This window comes from Larimichthys crocea, chromosome XV, assembly GCF_000972845.2.
Source record: "Larimichthys crocea isolate SSNF chromosome XV, L_crocea_2.0, whole genome shotgun sequence".
Classification (NCBI taxonomy): Eukaryota; Metazoa; Chordata; class Actinopteri; family Sciaenidae; genus Larimichthys; species Larimichthys crocea.
Genome location: NC_040025.1, coordinates 11,335,258 through 11,352,922, shown reverse-complemented (window position 1 = coordinate 11,352,922; position 17,665 = coordinate 11,335,258). Strand labels below are relative to the sequence as shown.

General features: G+C 40.5%; 1 protein-coding gene across 2 annotated transcripts; it reads left to right on the top strand.

Moving 5' to 3' along the window:
* Positions 1-11,626: 11,626 nt before the first annotated feature.
* On the top strand, positions 11,627-17,191 carry LOC104923878 (N-acetyltransferase family 8 member 3). Of its 2 annotated transcripts, XM_027288339.1 has the most exons (3): positions 11,627-12,317; positions 15,607-15,751; positions 16,289-17,191. In XM_027288339.1, the coding sequence occupies exons 2-3, from the start codon at positions 15,733-15,735 to the stop codon at positions 17,023-17,025; spliced, it is 756 nt and encodes a 251-aa protein (XP_027144140.1). In that variant the 5' UTR covers positions 11,627-12,317; positions 15,607-15,732; the 3' UTR covers positions 17,026-17,191. The 2 variants fall into 2 exon arrangements, with proteins under 2 accessions (XP_027144140.1, XP_010735377.3); XM_010737075.3 differs by lacking the exon at positions 11,627-12,317 and having other exon boundaries at positions 15,483-15,751.
* The last annotated feature ends 474 nt before the right edge of the window (positions 17,192-17,665 follow it).

Sequence of the window (17,665 nt, the reverse complement as noted above, 5' to 3'; positions counted from 1 at the left end):
TTGTAACTGAGTATTTGTACACTGTGGTTCTGCTACTTTTACCTAAAGGAGCTGTGTGTCAGATACATATGTCCCTGTGTAAGGACAGAAACCCAGAACATGACGGACACTGCGGTAGAGGATGCACGGCTTCTGTAGACATCAGGTGATTATTCACTACTACAAAACATACTATATATTATATTTAAATCTGACAAATAGAGCCTTCTATATCTTACACACTGGACCTTTAAGTACAAGATCTGAATACTTCTTCTACCACTGCTTGATACTGATGTGTGCATGGAGACTACTTGAAAACAAAACCATGTCAAGTCAAAACCATAGCAGAAAATCACATTTTCTTAGCTGACCACTTTGTTTTATGAAGTTAAAAGAAACAGTTAAGTATCAGCTGGCGTTGATACGATACTACAACTTGTACTGCAAGACTTGTACTGAAACATTCAAGTTGGGAACATCAGTATAGTGTATAATTATGACTAACAGTGTATGATTTACAATCTGTGTGTCAGGATGACTCTGGCAGCCTGATTATATGTTAAAATGTGACCTCGTGTTTGATATGCGGCTGTTTGCTGCCTGTCAGTGTAACATGTGCTGCATATCTCCGACAGCATTGGTTGAATACTCTGCCTTCTTTCTTTCTTTCTTTTCTTTTCTTTTTTTCTTCTGCTTTGTTGTTATTATTATGATCAGATGGCAGAGTGCATGCAAATCCCACAAAGAGTGTCATCTCGAGCACTGCAATCATAAAAGAAAGAAAATGTTGTCGTGTCACGAGGACGTTTCACGCAGTAATTCAGACACTTAAAGAGTGACTGGAGCTCGCTGTGCCTCGCAGGTCGGATGGTTCCCCGGTTGAAGATATATTACAGAATAATCTACCTGCAGCTGTGCATGTAACTGTTGAGACCATACCTGCATTATGTATACATAAGGTAACAATTTCAGCATGATATTATTAGGTATGCCAGGAAAACTGAGCTGCTTTTGAATAGCACAGACGTTCTTGGAGATGTAAAAAAGCGTCACACAGGCTATAAAGGCTATTTTTACGACACTACTGTGAACTATCTTGCAGGTGAGCCTATTTATAAATGCAAAAAAAAAAAAATAATTGTAATATTAATCCTGGCTGGGATGAACAACATGGGAGACCATTATGCTTTTTGAGTTAAGGCTGGGAAAGTTTAGCAAAAGCTCTTATGTGAGCTTTAAAAAAATGAGCCAGGGTAAGATTTAAATATGATCTCAACTTTCATTAAATGAAATGAGAAAACGGCGAGGGCTGATGTGCCTGCCAGAAAAGCATTGCAAAGCAAAACTTCTAAAGAATTCGGGAATGAGGTCAGAATTATGAATAACAGTACTAATGGTGTTGATTTCACTGAAGGCCTGATGGCGAGATTAATGAAGCTATAATCCTCGTGATGAGTCAAATAAGACATTTTTAACTGACTTTCTAGTCTGTGCTATTCTACCTGCATCTTTGCAGGTGTATCATTTCAGGTCCGCACGGCAGGATCGCGTCTCTCTCCTAGTTGAATTTGTATGTAGATAACTCATCCAGGCTGCTGAATGCTTGTAAAAACAGGTCATCTTTGGTCATCTCAAAATGAATCATGCATCTATGCAGATTTGTTTGAATTCTCAGTGCTGTTCCGGTCTGTTGATCCTTCAGTACGGTGCTGACTTTGACATCAGATCTAATGCTCAAAGGAGTGAAGTAAAAAGAGCCAGGCCATCTGGGGACTTTGCCCTTGCACCCGCTTTTAAGGTGAAAGCAGTCGCTCTAATATGACTGGCGGTAAATGCAAATTCGAAGGCCTTTGCTTATTTAGTAGCAAAAAACACCATACCAAAGAATAACATGTTGCTTTTTGAATATTGGGAGCTCAGATCTTGCAACTAACTGCTACCTTATTGAATCTCAAGCATATATATTTATAACGTCTGTCATTTGTTGTCATTAAGACACTGTTTTTATGTTTTGGTACTCTGTCTAATGTAACGTTACTGGAAACTTAGACTGTTAAACCAAACTCAATTCTTGAAGCAACCACCCAACCGACCAAAGCGCTGCCATCCTTTGTTACTGATGCTACCAAACTTTCCATTCAATTTAACGGTGGCAAATTTACCACTCGAAGTTTGTGGTATAATAATAGACACAGAAATGAACAAATGCAGGCTTATCACAGCCACCTGCTGAAACGAGGACTGTAGCAGTTTGTAACAATAACTCTGTTGCTTTGCAGCAGACTTGATTTGAAGTGAGAACCCTGTAAGTATGCATCTACGTGACATCATGCTAAAAGATTGAGGCTTAAGTTACATGTCCAAAAGTCAAATTCAATTTAATTCAATTTTATTCATGCACCAAATCATAACAAAAGTTATTCTATGATATTTTTCACATATGTTGTTGTTGTTGTTCTTGCATTGTAGGGCAGAGCTAATTCAGTATGGATCTATTTAAAAACATACTTGGATTTAGGATTTGTATTAGACTTACGAGAGTTGTTTTAGCAGGTACAGATATATGAAGCTTCAGACGCTCTCAAATAAATCAGCCATCACTTACAGTAAACTTCACATGATGTCCAGAACTTTGCTATAAAAGGAGCAGTGTGCAGAGACAGTACAGTTAGAGACGCTACGAGGATGTTATTGTGCACGACAAGATTTATAATGCAAGTCATCCATCAACATAAATGCACCCATGGGTAAGACAGTAATAAGGAACCTTATGTATGTATGTGGATGGGGTAGAAAACACCATAATTGATGCAGACATCCTCGACACAGTCGCACACGTTACAGCAAACTTTGAAGATGCCAATGCTGGAGTCTGTTTGTACATCATAGGTGTGTGTGTGTGTGTGTGTGTGCTGTGAGGTGCATCTTCTGCTTAATGTTTCTGGATGTTTAAAACTGGCGAAATTTGACGAAAGACCTCTTCATAAATTCCTTTATACGTAAGTACAGTATGAGACAACATTGATCATTATTTTAATTAATTAATACGTGTGATTAGTTGTGTCTTATAATTAGATTTGCTTTTGCTGCAGCTCAGCTCGTAATGATCTTCAGATCTACATACCTTCCCCCGATGTTTGCATCATTCACACCTTTGATTCTTACAGTTTTCTACAGTTGTTAACACACATTTCTATAAGTTCACTTTAAAAAAAAAAGAACTGAGCAACAGTTAATGTCACATTGAAAATCAGCGAATGCATCCAACCAATGAAAACACTTCAAACACGTCTCTGCATCACTTTTTGTGGAGCATTAACAACATTCATCTCCAAACGATGACACTTAGTCACACATTATATAATGGCATTACCATATGCAACACTGTTGTCTTTAAAGTAGCTGAAGTTGTTATTCAATTTGATTTCCTTATCCAGGGTCGTGGTGGTAGCAGGTTTAGCAGGACGCTCCGGATGTCCTTCTCCTCAACACATTCCAGTTCCTCCTGAGGGATCCCGAGGCATTCCCAGGCTAGATGGGCTAAATAGTCCCTCCAGCAGGTTCTGGGTCTGGGTTGGACTTGCCCAGAACACCTCCAAAGGGAGGTGCCCAGGGGGCATCCTAATCAGATGCCCAAACCACCTCAGCTGAATCCTTTCGAGACAAAGGAGCAGCGTCTCTACTCCTCAAGCTCCCCTGGATGTCCAAGCTTCTGACCCGATCTCTAAGGCTGAGCCCGGTCACCCGGCGGAGGAAGCTCATTTCGGCCGATTATATATCCGTGATCTCGTTCTTTCGGTCACTACTCAAACCTCATGACCATAGGTGAGGGTTTGAACGCAGACGGACTGGAAAATCGAGAGCTTTGCCTTCTGGCTTAGCTCCTGCTTCCCCACAACGGTCCGGTACAACGTCCACAGTACTGCAGATCCCTTACCAAACCAAACCGCCGATCCATCTCACACCCCATTTTCCCATTGTCACTCGTGAAGAAGACCCAGAGATACTTGAACTGCCTCGATCGGGGAGGGAGCATTCCACCGTTTTTCCTGCAGAGAACCATGAACCTCAGAATTTTATTTAATTTTTACATGAACCAAAATTCCTTTACGTCAAAATGAATGCCATTTTTTTTACTGCATGGATTACTGGACTGTGCTGCCTTATAAGATTTCTTACATAAATGCTTCAGTGAGCTTTATTTTTCTGAGCTAAGTCAGTTATGTGATGCACAGATTTCCCATACACACATATATAGATATACAACAACCCTGTCTTCTTTCTTCTTCAGTGGCCACAAATTCTCATCCACATCACACCTTGTTCCCTCTATTGAAACACACCAGGGAAAGAATCTTTTGTTTTTGCATGCCTTGATCCATCCTTCTTGTCTAGACATCCAAATTCATTTCATCCAAGAGGGACGTCTGATGATGTGGACATAAACTCCAGGAGGATATGAGGTTGAGGACTCTCCGGAAAACAAAACCTCATACCAAATATTCTTCTTTTTACAATAAACATATGGCATGAAATTGAAAAAGCAAAAACACTTGGGTAGGAAAAATGGAAATCAGCTGCTTCTTTATTTTATTTCTTCAGAGTTTTGGTGGTGGTTGAGTTTGAGGTGAGAAAATGAATTTTTTCCCCAGGTTTAACTCACATTGACTTCCTCTTTGGTGACTGTGTGAAGAGTTTTGAACTCTTGAATACTGACTGACCTCGTTTGAGCATATAGGTTTGAGAGCTTCCCGCCCACAGAGGCTCGTACAAAAGGATTAGAAATCACCTCATGCTGGGAAATCCAACCTCCTTCATCGTGACATATACCTTTATCTTTCACTTGTGCGTTGTAAACCACATTGGGTGATCTATGTTTGAATCTTATTGAGCTGGCAGCGTGGCAAAGTTTCCACAGCGCAGATGGGACATCGCATAAAGAAAGGTGACACTCACTGTCAGTCACTTCACTTCTTTAAGTCTTGACGTGTTTGGAGAAATATGAATATTCACTGTTCGTTCACACTGCACGTGGATGTCAAAACAAAATTTAGGTGTATGATCACAAGAGACAAAGACACCTTAACTTGTATCTGATACCTTTCATATATCTGTGTATCAAAACAATGCATATACTAATCAGTTCTCACCGCCGAGGAGTTAACCTCATCTGCATTCACTGTGTTTCTCAGTCTCTGCAACTGCTGGAACAGATTTGAAGGCTGCCAGCCAGCATACATTTCCAACAATGAAGTGTTTTTTTTAAGTAAGTGGACCTTTAATTCTGTCCTTTAAATGTCCAGTGTGTCAAATTTAGGGATCTTAATTACAACATAAACTTCCACAGTGTCCCCCATGATCCACAGTAGCCCAGAGCGGACAAAGTAACGGAGAGAACCTTTTGTGTTTTCTGTATGTTCTGCAGCCACTGTAGTTTCTAAAGGGTGAAGCAAGGGGATTGCAATCAGCAACTACACTGATAGATTGAAAGCAAGGGGATTGCAATCAGCAACTACACTGATAGATTGATAATTGATCATTATTTTAATTAATTAATACGTGTGATTAGTTACGTGTGACACACTGGTCCTTCAAGACTTGTAACATACTTTAGAAGACCCACACAAATGAAAAAGGTCATCCCAGAGTTGAATATTTATGAGGTAAGCTATGAGCTCTTGGCTCTTCATAGTCAGTGCACAGACTTAAACATCATAAAATGAATAAATGTAAATGTTTTCTAAAGGAGAACTGTATCAAAATCTAATGTCAGCATCTGTTATTTTTGTTTATTTTGCGCAGACGTGGTTGATATTCACTTGAGTATTGACCGTTTATGCAATTTTATTATATACTTAAATCTCGTAATTTTCCTCCGCGCTATTTCACAGATCAAGATTTAGCACAAAGATGTGATCATCTTAGAAAACAACAATATATATATAACATTTAAATGATCTCCCTCTTGACCGACTGCAACATTAACATTGCTGCTTACACATTAACACAGTGAAAGAAACAATCATTTCTCACTGCTACAGTCATTTCTGCATAGAGAGTATTTTTACTTTTGAATGTTTATTAAGTTTTACTGACCACACTCCTGTTCTTATTAAGTATTCTCTCCATAGTGGTATTAAAGTTAAGTTAGTTTCATTCGTTCGTTTCAGCCTTCATTGTTCTCACCTGCTCCCCCTCATCACTCACCTGTTTGTCATTCCCCTCATTACTCTCAGGCATATATATATCAGTCCTTAGCTGCTAGATCTCTTCCAGACTGTTTATGTGCTACGAGCCTTAACTTTCCAGCTCACATTTATATGCCAGCCTGTCTTTTGACCCTTATTCTGTTTTTTTGACCTGGTCTTAAGTGTTTGAATTTTGCTGCAGCCCTTTAACTTTGTTTGCCTGGACTTTCTACCCTTGAACATTTGTCTAGTAAAGACGTGCATATGGGTTCTGTTTATGTTGAACTGTATCACAGCTGTACACGTGTTCTGATTTTATATTAGCAAACACTGGCAAGTCAACAACTTTGTTAACAGTCAAACATCAAGCAAGAGCAACAATACAAGACACAGCAGCAGCTGATATTACTGACTAGTCCAACAGCAGTCAGCCCAGCTCGGCGTCTGTCTTTCAGCCTTTTATTTCACCAAGCCAACGACTAAAAGTCAGTCCCAGATTTACTCATTTTCTCTTCCATCAACATCCCCTTCAATCTTTTCGTCTCTGTCACTATGTCTATAGAGTTACAGTTACATTACCTGCTTGCCCAGCTCCGGTTCTGACACGACACTGGCTCCACTCCCAATAAACAGGGCGCCAGAGGACTTCTCATGGGTGCTCGTATCCGGAGCTCAAAGTTGGTGCAAGAACAGACGTAGTTGGTGCAGAGTAGAAATGACAAGACACCATTCACCTGATTACAAGCTGGTGTAACATCAGTATGATTTTAAAATCTGTTAGAAAAGTTACACAATGTAGCTTTAGAGGATCTGAATCCTAAATGCAGCCAGTTATTTTTGTCCACTAGCAGCACTCGAGCAGTTGTTAATGCTCTTATGAAAGTTAAGACTTGGAGCAGACGAGCTTACAAATGTGGCTGCGAAATACACTGAGATGATGTAGTTTACCATAAATCTGGGGATGAGAAATGCTGATGTTGTATCTTAATTGAATTTCACAAATGTAACTATGGCCACATGATCCAAAACATTGTGACGCAGCTGTTGTTGTTGTCTCACTGATTATAATTCTAGTCTAGAGGTGGAGGTACAGTGTTTGAAATTGGCTGGACCAAAGGTCGTTTAGAGAATCTTTATCATACAGCGGTGATGAGAAGCAGGATGCCAAGGTGATGTCTTATTTAGTTGTTTACTTTAAAAAAATATTGCCCTTTTACTGAAGCCTCACTGAACCAGCAACGATTGATAAAATATTCTCAAAAATACAGAAAATTGATCAAGTAAATAGCTTTTTTTATTATTATTCATCCTTTCAATCCCAGAGTTTAATTTGCATTCTGAAATTGTGCTTTCACCTTGTCAAAAGACAAAAGAGCTGCGCTTTTTATGCATAGTGCATGATGGGATCTGCAATTGTAATGTTATATCAGAGCAAATCATTTGATGCATAGAAAATGTTTATGCTTTAATCCTCCCCTACATCTAATCCAATTTCGGGATACAGTTCGGCGGAGTCCATTTAAAGAATCCTCTCAGTCATACAGGAGGCTGTTTACTTTTAAATGAACTCCGAGCACCACCAGGTCATGGAAAAATAAATAGCTGAAAGTGCCAATAAAAAAGACTTCTACCTCTCTGCCGGCGCGACCGTGTAAAATCAAGACCTGCATTAAGCAGAGCATTCCATCGGCCTGTCGTGCATTAACATCAGAAATGGAGGCGAAATGAAAATGACATTATTTAACTTTTACGGGCGAAGAAAGAACACATGAATAATAATGACGACATTACAACGGGTGTATTGGGTCGACACCTTCACAAACAGTTCGTCTCCGCAGGGAGTCTCAGGATCAGTCGAGCTGAGAGCAGAGAGGTTGTCTTTTGAATGGAGGTGGATGAGATGCACAAAGTAAAGCACGACAGTCGCACAGCTCTTTAAAAAAAAAATCCATCGAAATCTGTGTGATAATCACAGCTGTAGTCGCGTTTCCGCAATTATAATTCGTGTGATCGTCTCGCCTTGAATCTACATATATAAATGCATTGTGTAATTCGTGCTTGCGGAGGCGTATCTCTGTTGATTTCTCAAACTGACACCAAAAGACGAGCGTTAAAGGTTGAAAAGAACATTCACCAGCTCGCCGTGTTTCCATTCAGTGGTTTTCAAGACATTCCTGCCTTTTTTTTTTAGTGTTGATGTCGGATACAAGGTTGTCTAGCAGCAGTGTCCATTTCTGCATTCATTGTACCACTTCATGGCCACAGTGTCTGTGACTGAGTGACTGAAATATCCAGATATTTACCTACATATTGTCATACACTTTATTCTGAGTACTTTTCTTTGATCGTGTTTTCTTGAGACAAAAATCAGTAGTTTAGCCCACAGCCATACAGGGACTTCTATTCTTCTGCACCATGTCAGTAATTAACCTTTAAACAATGCTAGCTTCGTCCAAAGAAAAACAAGGCAATATTCACAGCTTTATCTTGCTGCAAAAAATCCCCTTCTATAAAGCCCCCCACCCACCCACCCATGGCATATTGGTGGCTAGGTGGAGGTGGGCAGCTTTTTTTAAGTGTGATAGATGGAGTTTAGTTTCAGGCTGCTGCTGCTGCAGCTTCCCTCCCTGACCCAGCCATCCCCAGAGAGCCCAGGATGAGCCTGAGCCACAATATATAAGTTCTGCTGAAAAGCCTTTTGTTGTCGTTCAATCTGTATTCAGGGGGAGAGCAAAGCGACCACCTTTTACTCAATGGTTTTTCTTTAACTTGTTGTTTGTGGAGTTTATTTAGATTTGATTAACAATTTAGCAAAAAGGGCAAGAATCCAATATCAATATTTTATATTGTGTAGATATACTTTTTTCTGTGTTCCTCTTGGACCGTAAAATCATCTCAGTGATAAGGTTATTTTTGCTGCCGGCTCCCTCTGAGGAGATCAAGCCAATAAAACCTCATTTGGCTTGCAATCTTTCAGAAAACTTACTTAATTTATGATTTAACGAATAGACAGCTGCATGTATAAAAGATGCACTTAGAACTAGAAATATATTTACCAGTCACATACTGTACTTTGGAAGATGTAATGTAAAATGCAGCATAAATAAGCATACATCAGACTTGCCTTGTAAAATGGTAGTCAGGGTGGAAGTGGCTGGAATGTGCCAATCTGGAGAGCAAATAAGATAAAACTGCTGCCTCTCTGGATAATTGACGCACATCAAGAAGCTTCCAGTGTGCTGGTGCACAAAAAAAAACACTTTACCAATCTGTGTTGGCCTTAACCCCGAAATCCCTCCGGGCATGTTGCAGCCATGATGCTGTCCTCAACCCAACCTCGAACCCCGTTTAGCCCGACAGACTTTGTTTACTTGCTCAGATTTTCCTTTGTTTAGGTGCTTCCAAATACGCTTCTACGTGTGTAGGTATGCTACGTAGTTAATTTGTTTCGCTTTTGTCTGTTTTTACGACCGGCACAGGGTGTTTTATTTTGAAAATCCAGCTTGAGGCGCTCTGTGTAAATTGACGCGGGCTGCTCGTGGAACAGCCACGGAGCCCCGTTTCTGAACTGGACAAGGCTGGAGGATGGTGGAATTTAGGGGTTAAGATAGAAACGAGAGCATCAACAAATGCCCCCAAAATGACTTTTAGCAGCCATATGAACTATGACGACTCTCCATTCAGTGCAAAGATCAAAGTCTGGGGTGACATTTTTCTCCCTCAAATGTCCCTTTGGAATATAATCTGGCTTTTCTTGACTCGATTTGATATTTCTGCTCAGGAATGCATCATCTTTCCAACAGGGCTACCTGCTTGAAGGTGCGTCTAACTAATATCAGGCTTATCTTGAGTCAGTGATGTTTAAAAGTTGTGCAATGGTTGTTAGTACCCAGATTATCATCATACATTTTCAGGCTCTTGTTGTTGCGATTTCTCTTGACATCTACCACTTGTTACTTGCAAGACAGGACGACAAAATGGATCCACCTAACATCACTGTAACCTGCTTGGAAGCAGGTTGGGTACACGTTGACTTATGAGATGATCCGTCCCAGGCATGATTTATGCACAACTCTGCCTGTTTTGCTTTACCAGTAACACAAGTCAACATTTGACCCAGTGTGGCCAAAAGTGCCAATTTTTCAGTTGTGGAAATGAAAAGCTGATAAGTGGTTTCCAGCTGGGTGACCACTTTGACTTGCTATCAACCACCCTCAGGCCAAAAATATAAATTAATAAAAAATAAAATGGAGATGTAGCGGAGCTAAACACTCATGTCCACCAGAGGATGAATAGGTTTGATTTAGGTAACAACACATCCTTTTCTCTGGCACAACCCTGAGGCCAAACTTTACATTATTCGTCCCATGGATGGCCGAGAATAACAAAGATTTACTACTTGCTTATCTTTCCAATTGTCTTGTGTGCAGAGAAAGCCTCGCGGGGGCTATTGTGGTTATTATAAAACTTTTACTTTTTGTGATGATATAAAATCCTCAGTGTTGCATAAAGGCATGAAACATCTGTGAGCTTCAGAGGGACGCACGATAACGTCCCGTACTGATCGTCTGTCATTCGTGCGCTGTTTACGACTGACCCTGTCATCGTCTTCCATTTCATAAAACGTGTCTAGACAGCTTCGTCGTTCAGTATTCAACACGCCGTAGACTGCGGCGTCTTGAGGGAGTCTTGTGTCTCTGAAATCCTGTTATTTCCGATACAAAAATTACCTGCGACTCTTACTTTTTGAGGTGAGACAATCACTTTTGTCTGCTTACAGTGGGTGAAGTGTCTGAGCAGTTACAAAGAGTGAGGCATGACTCGGATTGTGAAAGTAAGATTACCATAAAATAAGATTTTGAAAGAAGACAACCACCTACTGCCATGGCAATCACACCAAACATACAATACATGAGGCGTTATATAATAAACGTTTATCGCATTAACATGCAGAAAAATGGCTATCAAAGCTTATTCATATAGCCATTTGACACTGTACATATACTAATTAAACACTTATGCCACTTTTCAGTCTGTCGCCTGCATGCCATTAAATGCCTCTGCATATTTTATTATTGATAGGTGGAAGATATTCCATTTTGTTACAGCTCTGCAAATTACTTCTTTCAGTGCACTGGTTCCACTAATGTGTACTGAGAAATATGCTTTGTAAGAACTTAAATGCTTCCTGTATTATTTTTCTCTGAGTGGAGAAAAGATGCAGTTTATTTACTGAAAATATATATATTTTTCTAAGGAAGTGGTTGGGTGGATGGTGGGTGTACAAAGTGCAGGATTTTGACAGAGACAGAGGTTCACATCCTGAGTTGTTTAGGGATTAGGGAACAAAAGCACTTTGCATAAGGTTTGGGAAAGATTGTGATTTCTGTTAAATATTAAGTCTTGTGCTTAAAGTCGACATTGGCAATGCAAGAATTGATATTTTTTTTGGGGGGGGGGTTTACAGGCTGGGATTGCAATTCAGTTATACGCCGCTGTCATATGATTACATCACTTATGAGAGTTGACAACTTTGCTAACAGCCAAACATCAAGACATAGCAGCCACTTACTAGTTCAACAGCAGTCAGCCCAGCTCGGCGTCTGTCTCTCAGCCTTGAATTTCCTTCGGGATCAATAAAGTATCTATCTTTTATTTCCCCAAGCTCTCCCCAATGACTAAAAGCCAGATTCTTGACCGGCCTCTTGCTCTGTCACCTTCTCTCTTCTTAGCCTCCTCCTGTTATCAGCCTCTTTAGTCACTCCGTCTCTGCCATGATGCCTGAAGCTGCTAAACCCAGATTCATTGCCGGCTTGTCAGCCTCCTGTTCCCGTTTCAGGACTGTACTCCCCCGCCACTTGTTCCTGCTCCTGTCCTGAAAACTTGCTTCCTACCAATGCTCTCACTCCAAAGCACAGTTATCAGTTTTACATGTTGCTAGATTAACCACTATTTGTCCATCTGTATTACAAAAGGAGCTGAGGTGAAGCAGCTGGAGGACATCAGAGGAAAATATGATCCAGTTTTTTTCAGTGTTGTGAAGCGTTGCGCACTTCTCGTGGGAGCTTGTACACGGCAACCCGATTAATACGGTTCAAGCACAGGCGTTGAGCGGGATTGACAGAAGCAGCATTCTCCCCATTACAGGTCAGTGAAGCATCAAAATGATTTTGAAGTTGTTGTTTTAAGGTAAAATGGTTGCTTTTGAACCAATTTTTGAAAATGCGTAAATTGTCATTCTTGTTGAAACTTGTGATGAGAAGATTGATACCACTCTGTACTTTGAAGCCAATGGAAACAGCTCATCTGAAGGTATAGATAGATCCAGACTGTTTCTCTGCACTCTTGATGCTTAGATAAGTTCGCCAGCTGCTAGTGATAGAAGGATTGAGAGTGAAGCGTGATCTCGTGTACTTCTTCTGTCTAGTGCTGCAATGTAGGGAATCCGTCGTATGATGGACCCCCCTCAGGACCCTATGGAGAGTAGGAAAGAGAGGGGGGGAAAAGGTGAAAGAAATGGGCTGGGCGGGAAGGATGTGTGTGGAATACGAGAGTGAAGCGAGGGTTAGGAGGGTATCTAAGATTCGTGGTAGATGAGGTGTGGTCCGGATCCTGAAACTCTGCTTTAAGTTCCAATAGAAATCTTCTCATCTAACTCTTAACAAGAACCCAAACACATATTTATCAAGATGTCAAACTTCTTTAACCAAGAGCCAGTGCTTAAACATAACCATAAAGTATGTACAGTATCAACAGTCTTGGACTTTCTAAATATATTTAAATTATTATGCAATGCTGCCCATGCGTTGCATTGCTTTCAGAACATATTCGCTGTATATGAATGTATTTTCTTGGAGTAAAAGTTTAAATGAGCAGTAATTTGAACATGGCACCATAGACTGTCATGTTTACTAAAAAATCCAGTTTCGAAGTTGAAGTTTTTACACGTTGATGTGCGAAGTGTTTGCCAGAGTTACTGTATGTCAAGTGCAGGGAGAGGGCATTACCATTACTGCATAAAACTGAGTAAGCTTTCAAGCATAGGTGAAAATCACAGGTCCAACTCTATGTCTATGTTTTACTCTGACAGGAGCACTTTCAGACATTACCGTATCATAAAAGCGGAAGCATTTTCGAACATATTCTATACAAGAGCAAATGCATTACTATAATAATGAAAGATGGCTGGAACTAAATGGAAATCTCCGGGGAGTGTTTTAGCTTTGTATGTATGCATTTTTGAGCCTCAGGAAGCTCACTAAGGAAAAGTCAGATTCAAATGAGAGTTTCTGAAGAGGCAGTGGGTTGAAATAAAGTTGTATGGCGACTACAGCCACTGGATTTTAAAGGGAGGGGAAACTCGGTGTAATGTTTTAATCCCTTAATGTCACACCTATGACGAGCATACTGAACAGGCTCTTTCTCTTACAATCCTTGTGCAAGTTCATGTCCATGAATAAAAATGTAATCCGTCGGGCACTCGTGTTCCTTTTTTTTAGAAGTGGAGCATGTGGTCGGTGGTTTGTTTCCAGGGCAACGTTTTCTTGTGACCTTTTTTTTTTTTTGTTTTTGTTTTGTTTGTTTCAAGACAATGTGCAATCAACTCTGAAGCACTCTTAGCTAATTTTATCCAGTGAGATTAATGATGAAGTATTATGTACTGAATCAATTCGTGCCATGACACATTCATGATCAAATGTGGCTTGATTAATGCTACGCCTTGTTATCGTTCATTTAAAAGTAATGGTCACCAGTCGTTTTTTTTTAGTTTTCAACTTTGCCATAAGTGCTTTTGAGAGCGTTCGTGGTTTGACATGATTGTTATGTCTGTTTCCACACATCTATCATCTTTTTTGTTTGTTGTTCTGATTTATGACTTCAATGTTACGAGGTAAATGTCCATCTATTATGTAAAATCAGATCATTCAGTGTCCCGTAGTGTGTTAAACTGATTTATTTTCTGTCAGCGCCAGTGATGACTTGCATGAAAAATGATTGTTTTTAGCAGAAGTTGACTGGGATGATGTTACTTGGTCTCTTCATTTATTTCATTTCTTCACAGATGACACATGTAACAGATGTAGGTGTGCTTTACGCCAGAACCCGACCAGGCACGGCTGTTTTGGTCGGCTCGCCACACTTCTTCGTACCCCACCAGGAGCGTTTTTGACTCGTTTTGCCCACCAGACTTTGTTAACTTGCTCATATTTGATCCTTTTTTTTTCGTGGTTCACATGCTTCTACCATACAAGTAGGTTACGTAGTTAAACAGTTTCCCTTTTGGCTGTTTATACGATTGAAAGTTTGCACAGTGTTCCTCAAAACACATCGCAGACAAGCCCTTTGAAATCAAGCAATTAAGATGGTGGGAGCCCTCTTATGCGTCTGCCCTGTTGACGTTAATATGTTGAGTGTTTTTGTGTTGCTGGCTTGTTAAATTATATTTTCTGTTTTTTTTTTTGTTAATGGCCATGTATTGTGCCTGAGGGCCCCCTTGAAAACCATGTGGTGCAAATGGTTTAGCCTCTTTAATCAGGCGAACAAGATGTATATTTTATATTTCTTTGTGTGTGCACCCTTGAAGATTTCATGTTTATCAGAGACATGTGTCCTGTTATGGATTATATTATATTATTTATACATTTTTCTTTTTACCCATACATTTCTCTATATGTAAACATAAGAAATAATGTATACTCGACATGTGCTTGCAGTCGGTTTTGACGGTTTTCTCTTGCAAGGTGCAAAACTGCAGAATTCGCATGGTGCTGGTGAAATGGCTGGAGAAAGTTCCAGAGTTGCTTGACCTTCGATCACTCACAGATTCATGAGGCAGCGCTATTGATTTAAACAGGTGTAAAGGCCTTTCTCCTGCTGAGGAAATTTAATCATGTCAGAGGACCACCGGGTTATTGCACAAGACACTGTCACCGACGCCATAGGACACTTTTATGTCAAGAGGGCGCGGCAATAATAATTTCACTTTCACCTTATATTCCGGGGAAAGGAGGAGGAGGAGGAGAAGAAGTGGTGTGGAGATCCTGAGAGAACGCCACAAATACTGAAGCACCCAAAACGAGCTCAATAAGAACATTTTTATTCTTGGAAAATATCTGAAGTGCTCGAACGAGCAGTGAATTCACATTCAGCTCAGTATTTTGACTTAATGTATTCAGGATCTGTGCTCATCCTCCTTTTAGAAATCCAATGATAGAGCTCTTTACTCTGATGACTAAGCTTAATGAAGTTTTTAAAAAGGCCGTGTTTCATAATCAAAGCAACACTGCGATTAATTTCAGTTCAACTTCAAATCACTGCAAGATTTCTTATATAATCGATATTTTACATAAATAGCAGGAGGTTTGTTTCAAAGTCATTTAAGGTAAACAAGTTTTTGTGTGTGTGTGTGTGTGTGTGTGTGTGTGTGTCCTCATAGGTGAGCATGCTCAATCCCTTTTGTGAATGGCTGATTACCACAATCTGTAGCTTAAGTTCAGAGTGAGCAGTGAGCGGCGTTAAATCCTTCAGAGCGAGCGAAAGACGGTGAGGGGAAACAGTCAGCATGGCCCAGAAACATAACTGTAAGTTGATGTTCTGATTATGTTGATCTTTTATACTTTTTTTTTATCAAATGATTGTGAACAAATGCACTAATAAGAGAGTTAGGGTGTGAATGAATGGCAGTACTAACACGCCTGGATGACACATAACACATTTCTGCTGAAACTAAAAAACTTTTTTTTTTTTGTTGCCTCGGGATTCTCATCTTGCTCTTTGATTTTCTTCATTGGCACTTTGGAGATTTAATTGTATTGCATCTCAGAATGACGCATCTTACTCCTGAAGTCTTGCAAGAGAAACAATGCAATAGTCATTTTAATTGTGGTTTTCACCTCAGGTTGTCAAATCTTAAATGCCAGGTGTTATATTCAAGTAGAGAGAATGACAAAGGGGTGAGGTTCTGTACGAGGTGTATTGATTTATTTTTTTTTTCCTTTTTTCAACAAGTTACGTGAGCGTATTGAGCCCATTGTGAAATCCAGCAGGAATTTCTTGTGCAACAACAGGCAGATTAGTCTCACTGAGCTCTCATTCTCTTCCTCCTCTCTAACATACAGTCCAGTTCTCCATCAGGGAATACAGACCCACAGATGGACGCGTGGTCACGTCACTGTTTCGTGATGGGATACTTGAACACGTATACCCGGCTTTCTTCAAGGCCATGAGCCATCCAGACCACGTTGGCGTCGCTCTGAGCATTTCCATGGCTGGTTATGTGCTGGGAGGCAGCTCCTACTTTCAAGCTTTACTCTTTGGCAGTGCATGGGCTGGCCTCATTTATTACTGCTGTCACGAGATCTACGAAGGCTACATGATGAGTAGGCTGAGCTCAGACATGGCTGACATTCAGGCCAACTACCTGGAAAACCCAGATAACGGTTTCTGGGTGGCAGAGGCGGACGTCAAAGGCCAGTCCAAGGTGGTGGGGATGGTGGCAGTGATGGGGAAAAGGGGAGACGAGGAGGAAGGGGAGCGATTCGATGACTGCAACGGCGGAGCGATGGGAGCAGGTCAGGAGATTCCCCAAGACGCCGTGATGACCCACGTGGTCGTGGGGTTTCCATGGCGCCGCAAAGACGTGGGTTCACAGTTGACGAGGAGGGCCGTCGATTTCTGCAAAGAACGGGGCTTTGCCCGCCTCGTCCTGGATGTCAGCTCGCCGCAGACAGCTGGTGCTTCCCTGTGCCAAAAATTCGGTTTTGTTAAAACTGCATCCCACAGTAACACACACGCCAATCGCTGGGTCTCTAACCTGGCCAGAATAAATGTGATGCGGATGGAAAAGCTCATTTAATGTGAAGTGGTCTCTCGACCTCCGCACCTGATACAACCTCAACCTCAAGCACATTAAGAATATTTCAGTTTATTTATGGTCCTTGTCTCATTTACTGCAAATATTTGTTCATTCATGTCCCCGGCTCGCTTTCAAAATACATTAAATTTCATGTTTTTTTTCCACAAAGCAGCATTAATGATCTGAGTTTCCTTGTATTTCTTCTTGCCTTGATGTATTATGTATACACCTGCACCCCTCGGCAGTCCGTTGCCCTCATGCTGTAGAAAAACAATGAGAAAATTGCTCAACCTTTGTGGTTAGCCAAATTAATTCATAATTTCCATATTGAAGAAGAACAATAAATCTCAATAAGGCCGTTTTATTGAATTAATTACTGGTAAGTTAAACAGAGCAAGAAATATATATTCACATTCAATTATCTATTGTTCTGCTGTCCACGGAGGCATATGAAAATATATGTGCGAAAGGAGAAAGTTAGTCATTTAGAAGCAGGAGAAGTTTCTTTTAAGCCTCTTTCCAGGGAGAAGTTGAATCCCTCAGCCTCAGAGGAATTAATGCCAGCTGACTTCTAAGACCTCACAACTCTTTGCTTAAAATACCAATGAAAAATGCAATAGTATCAGGACATTGGGAGGTT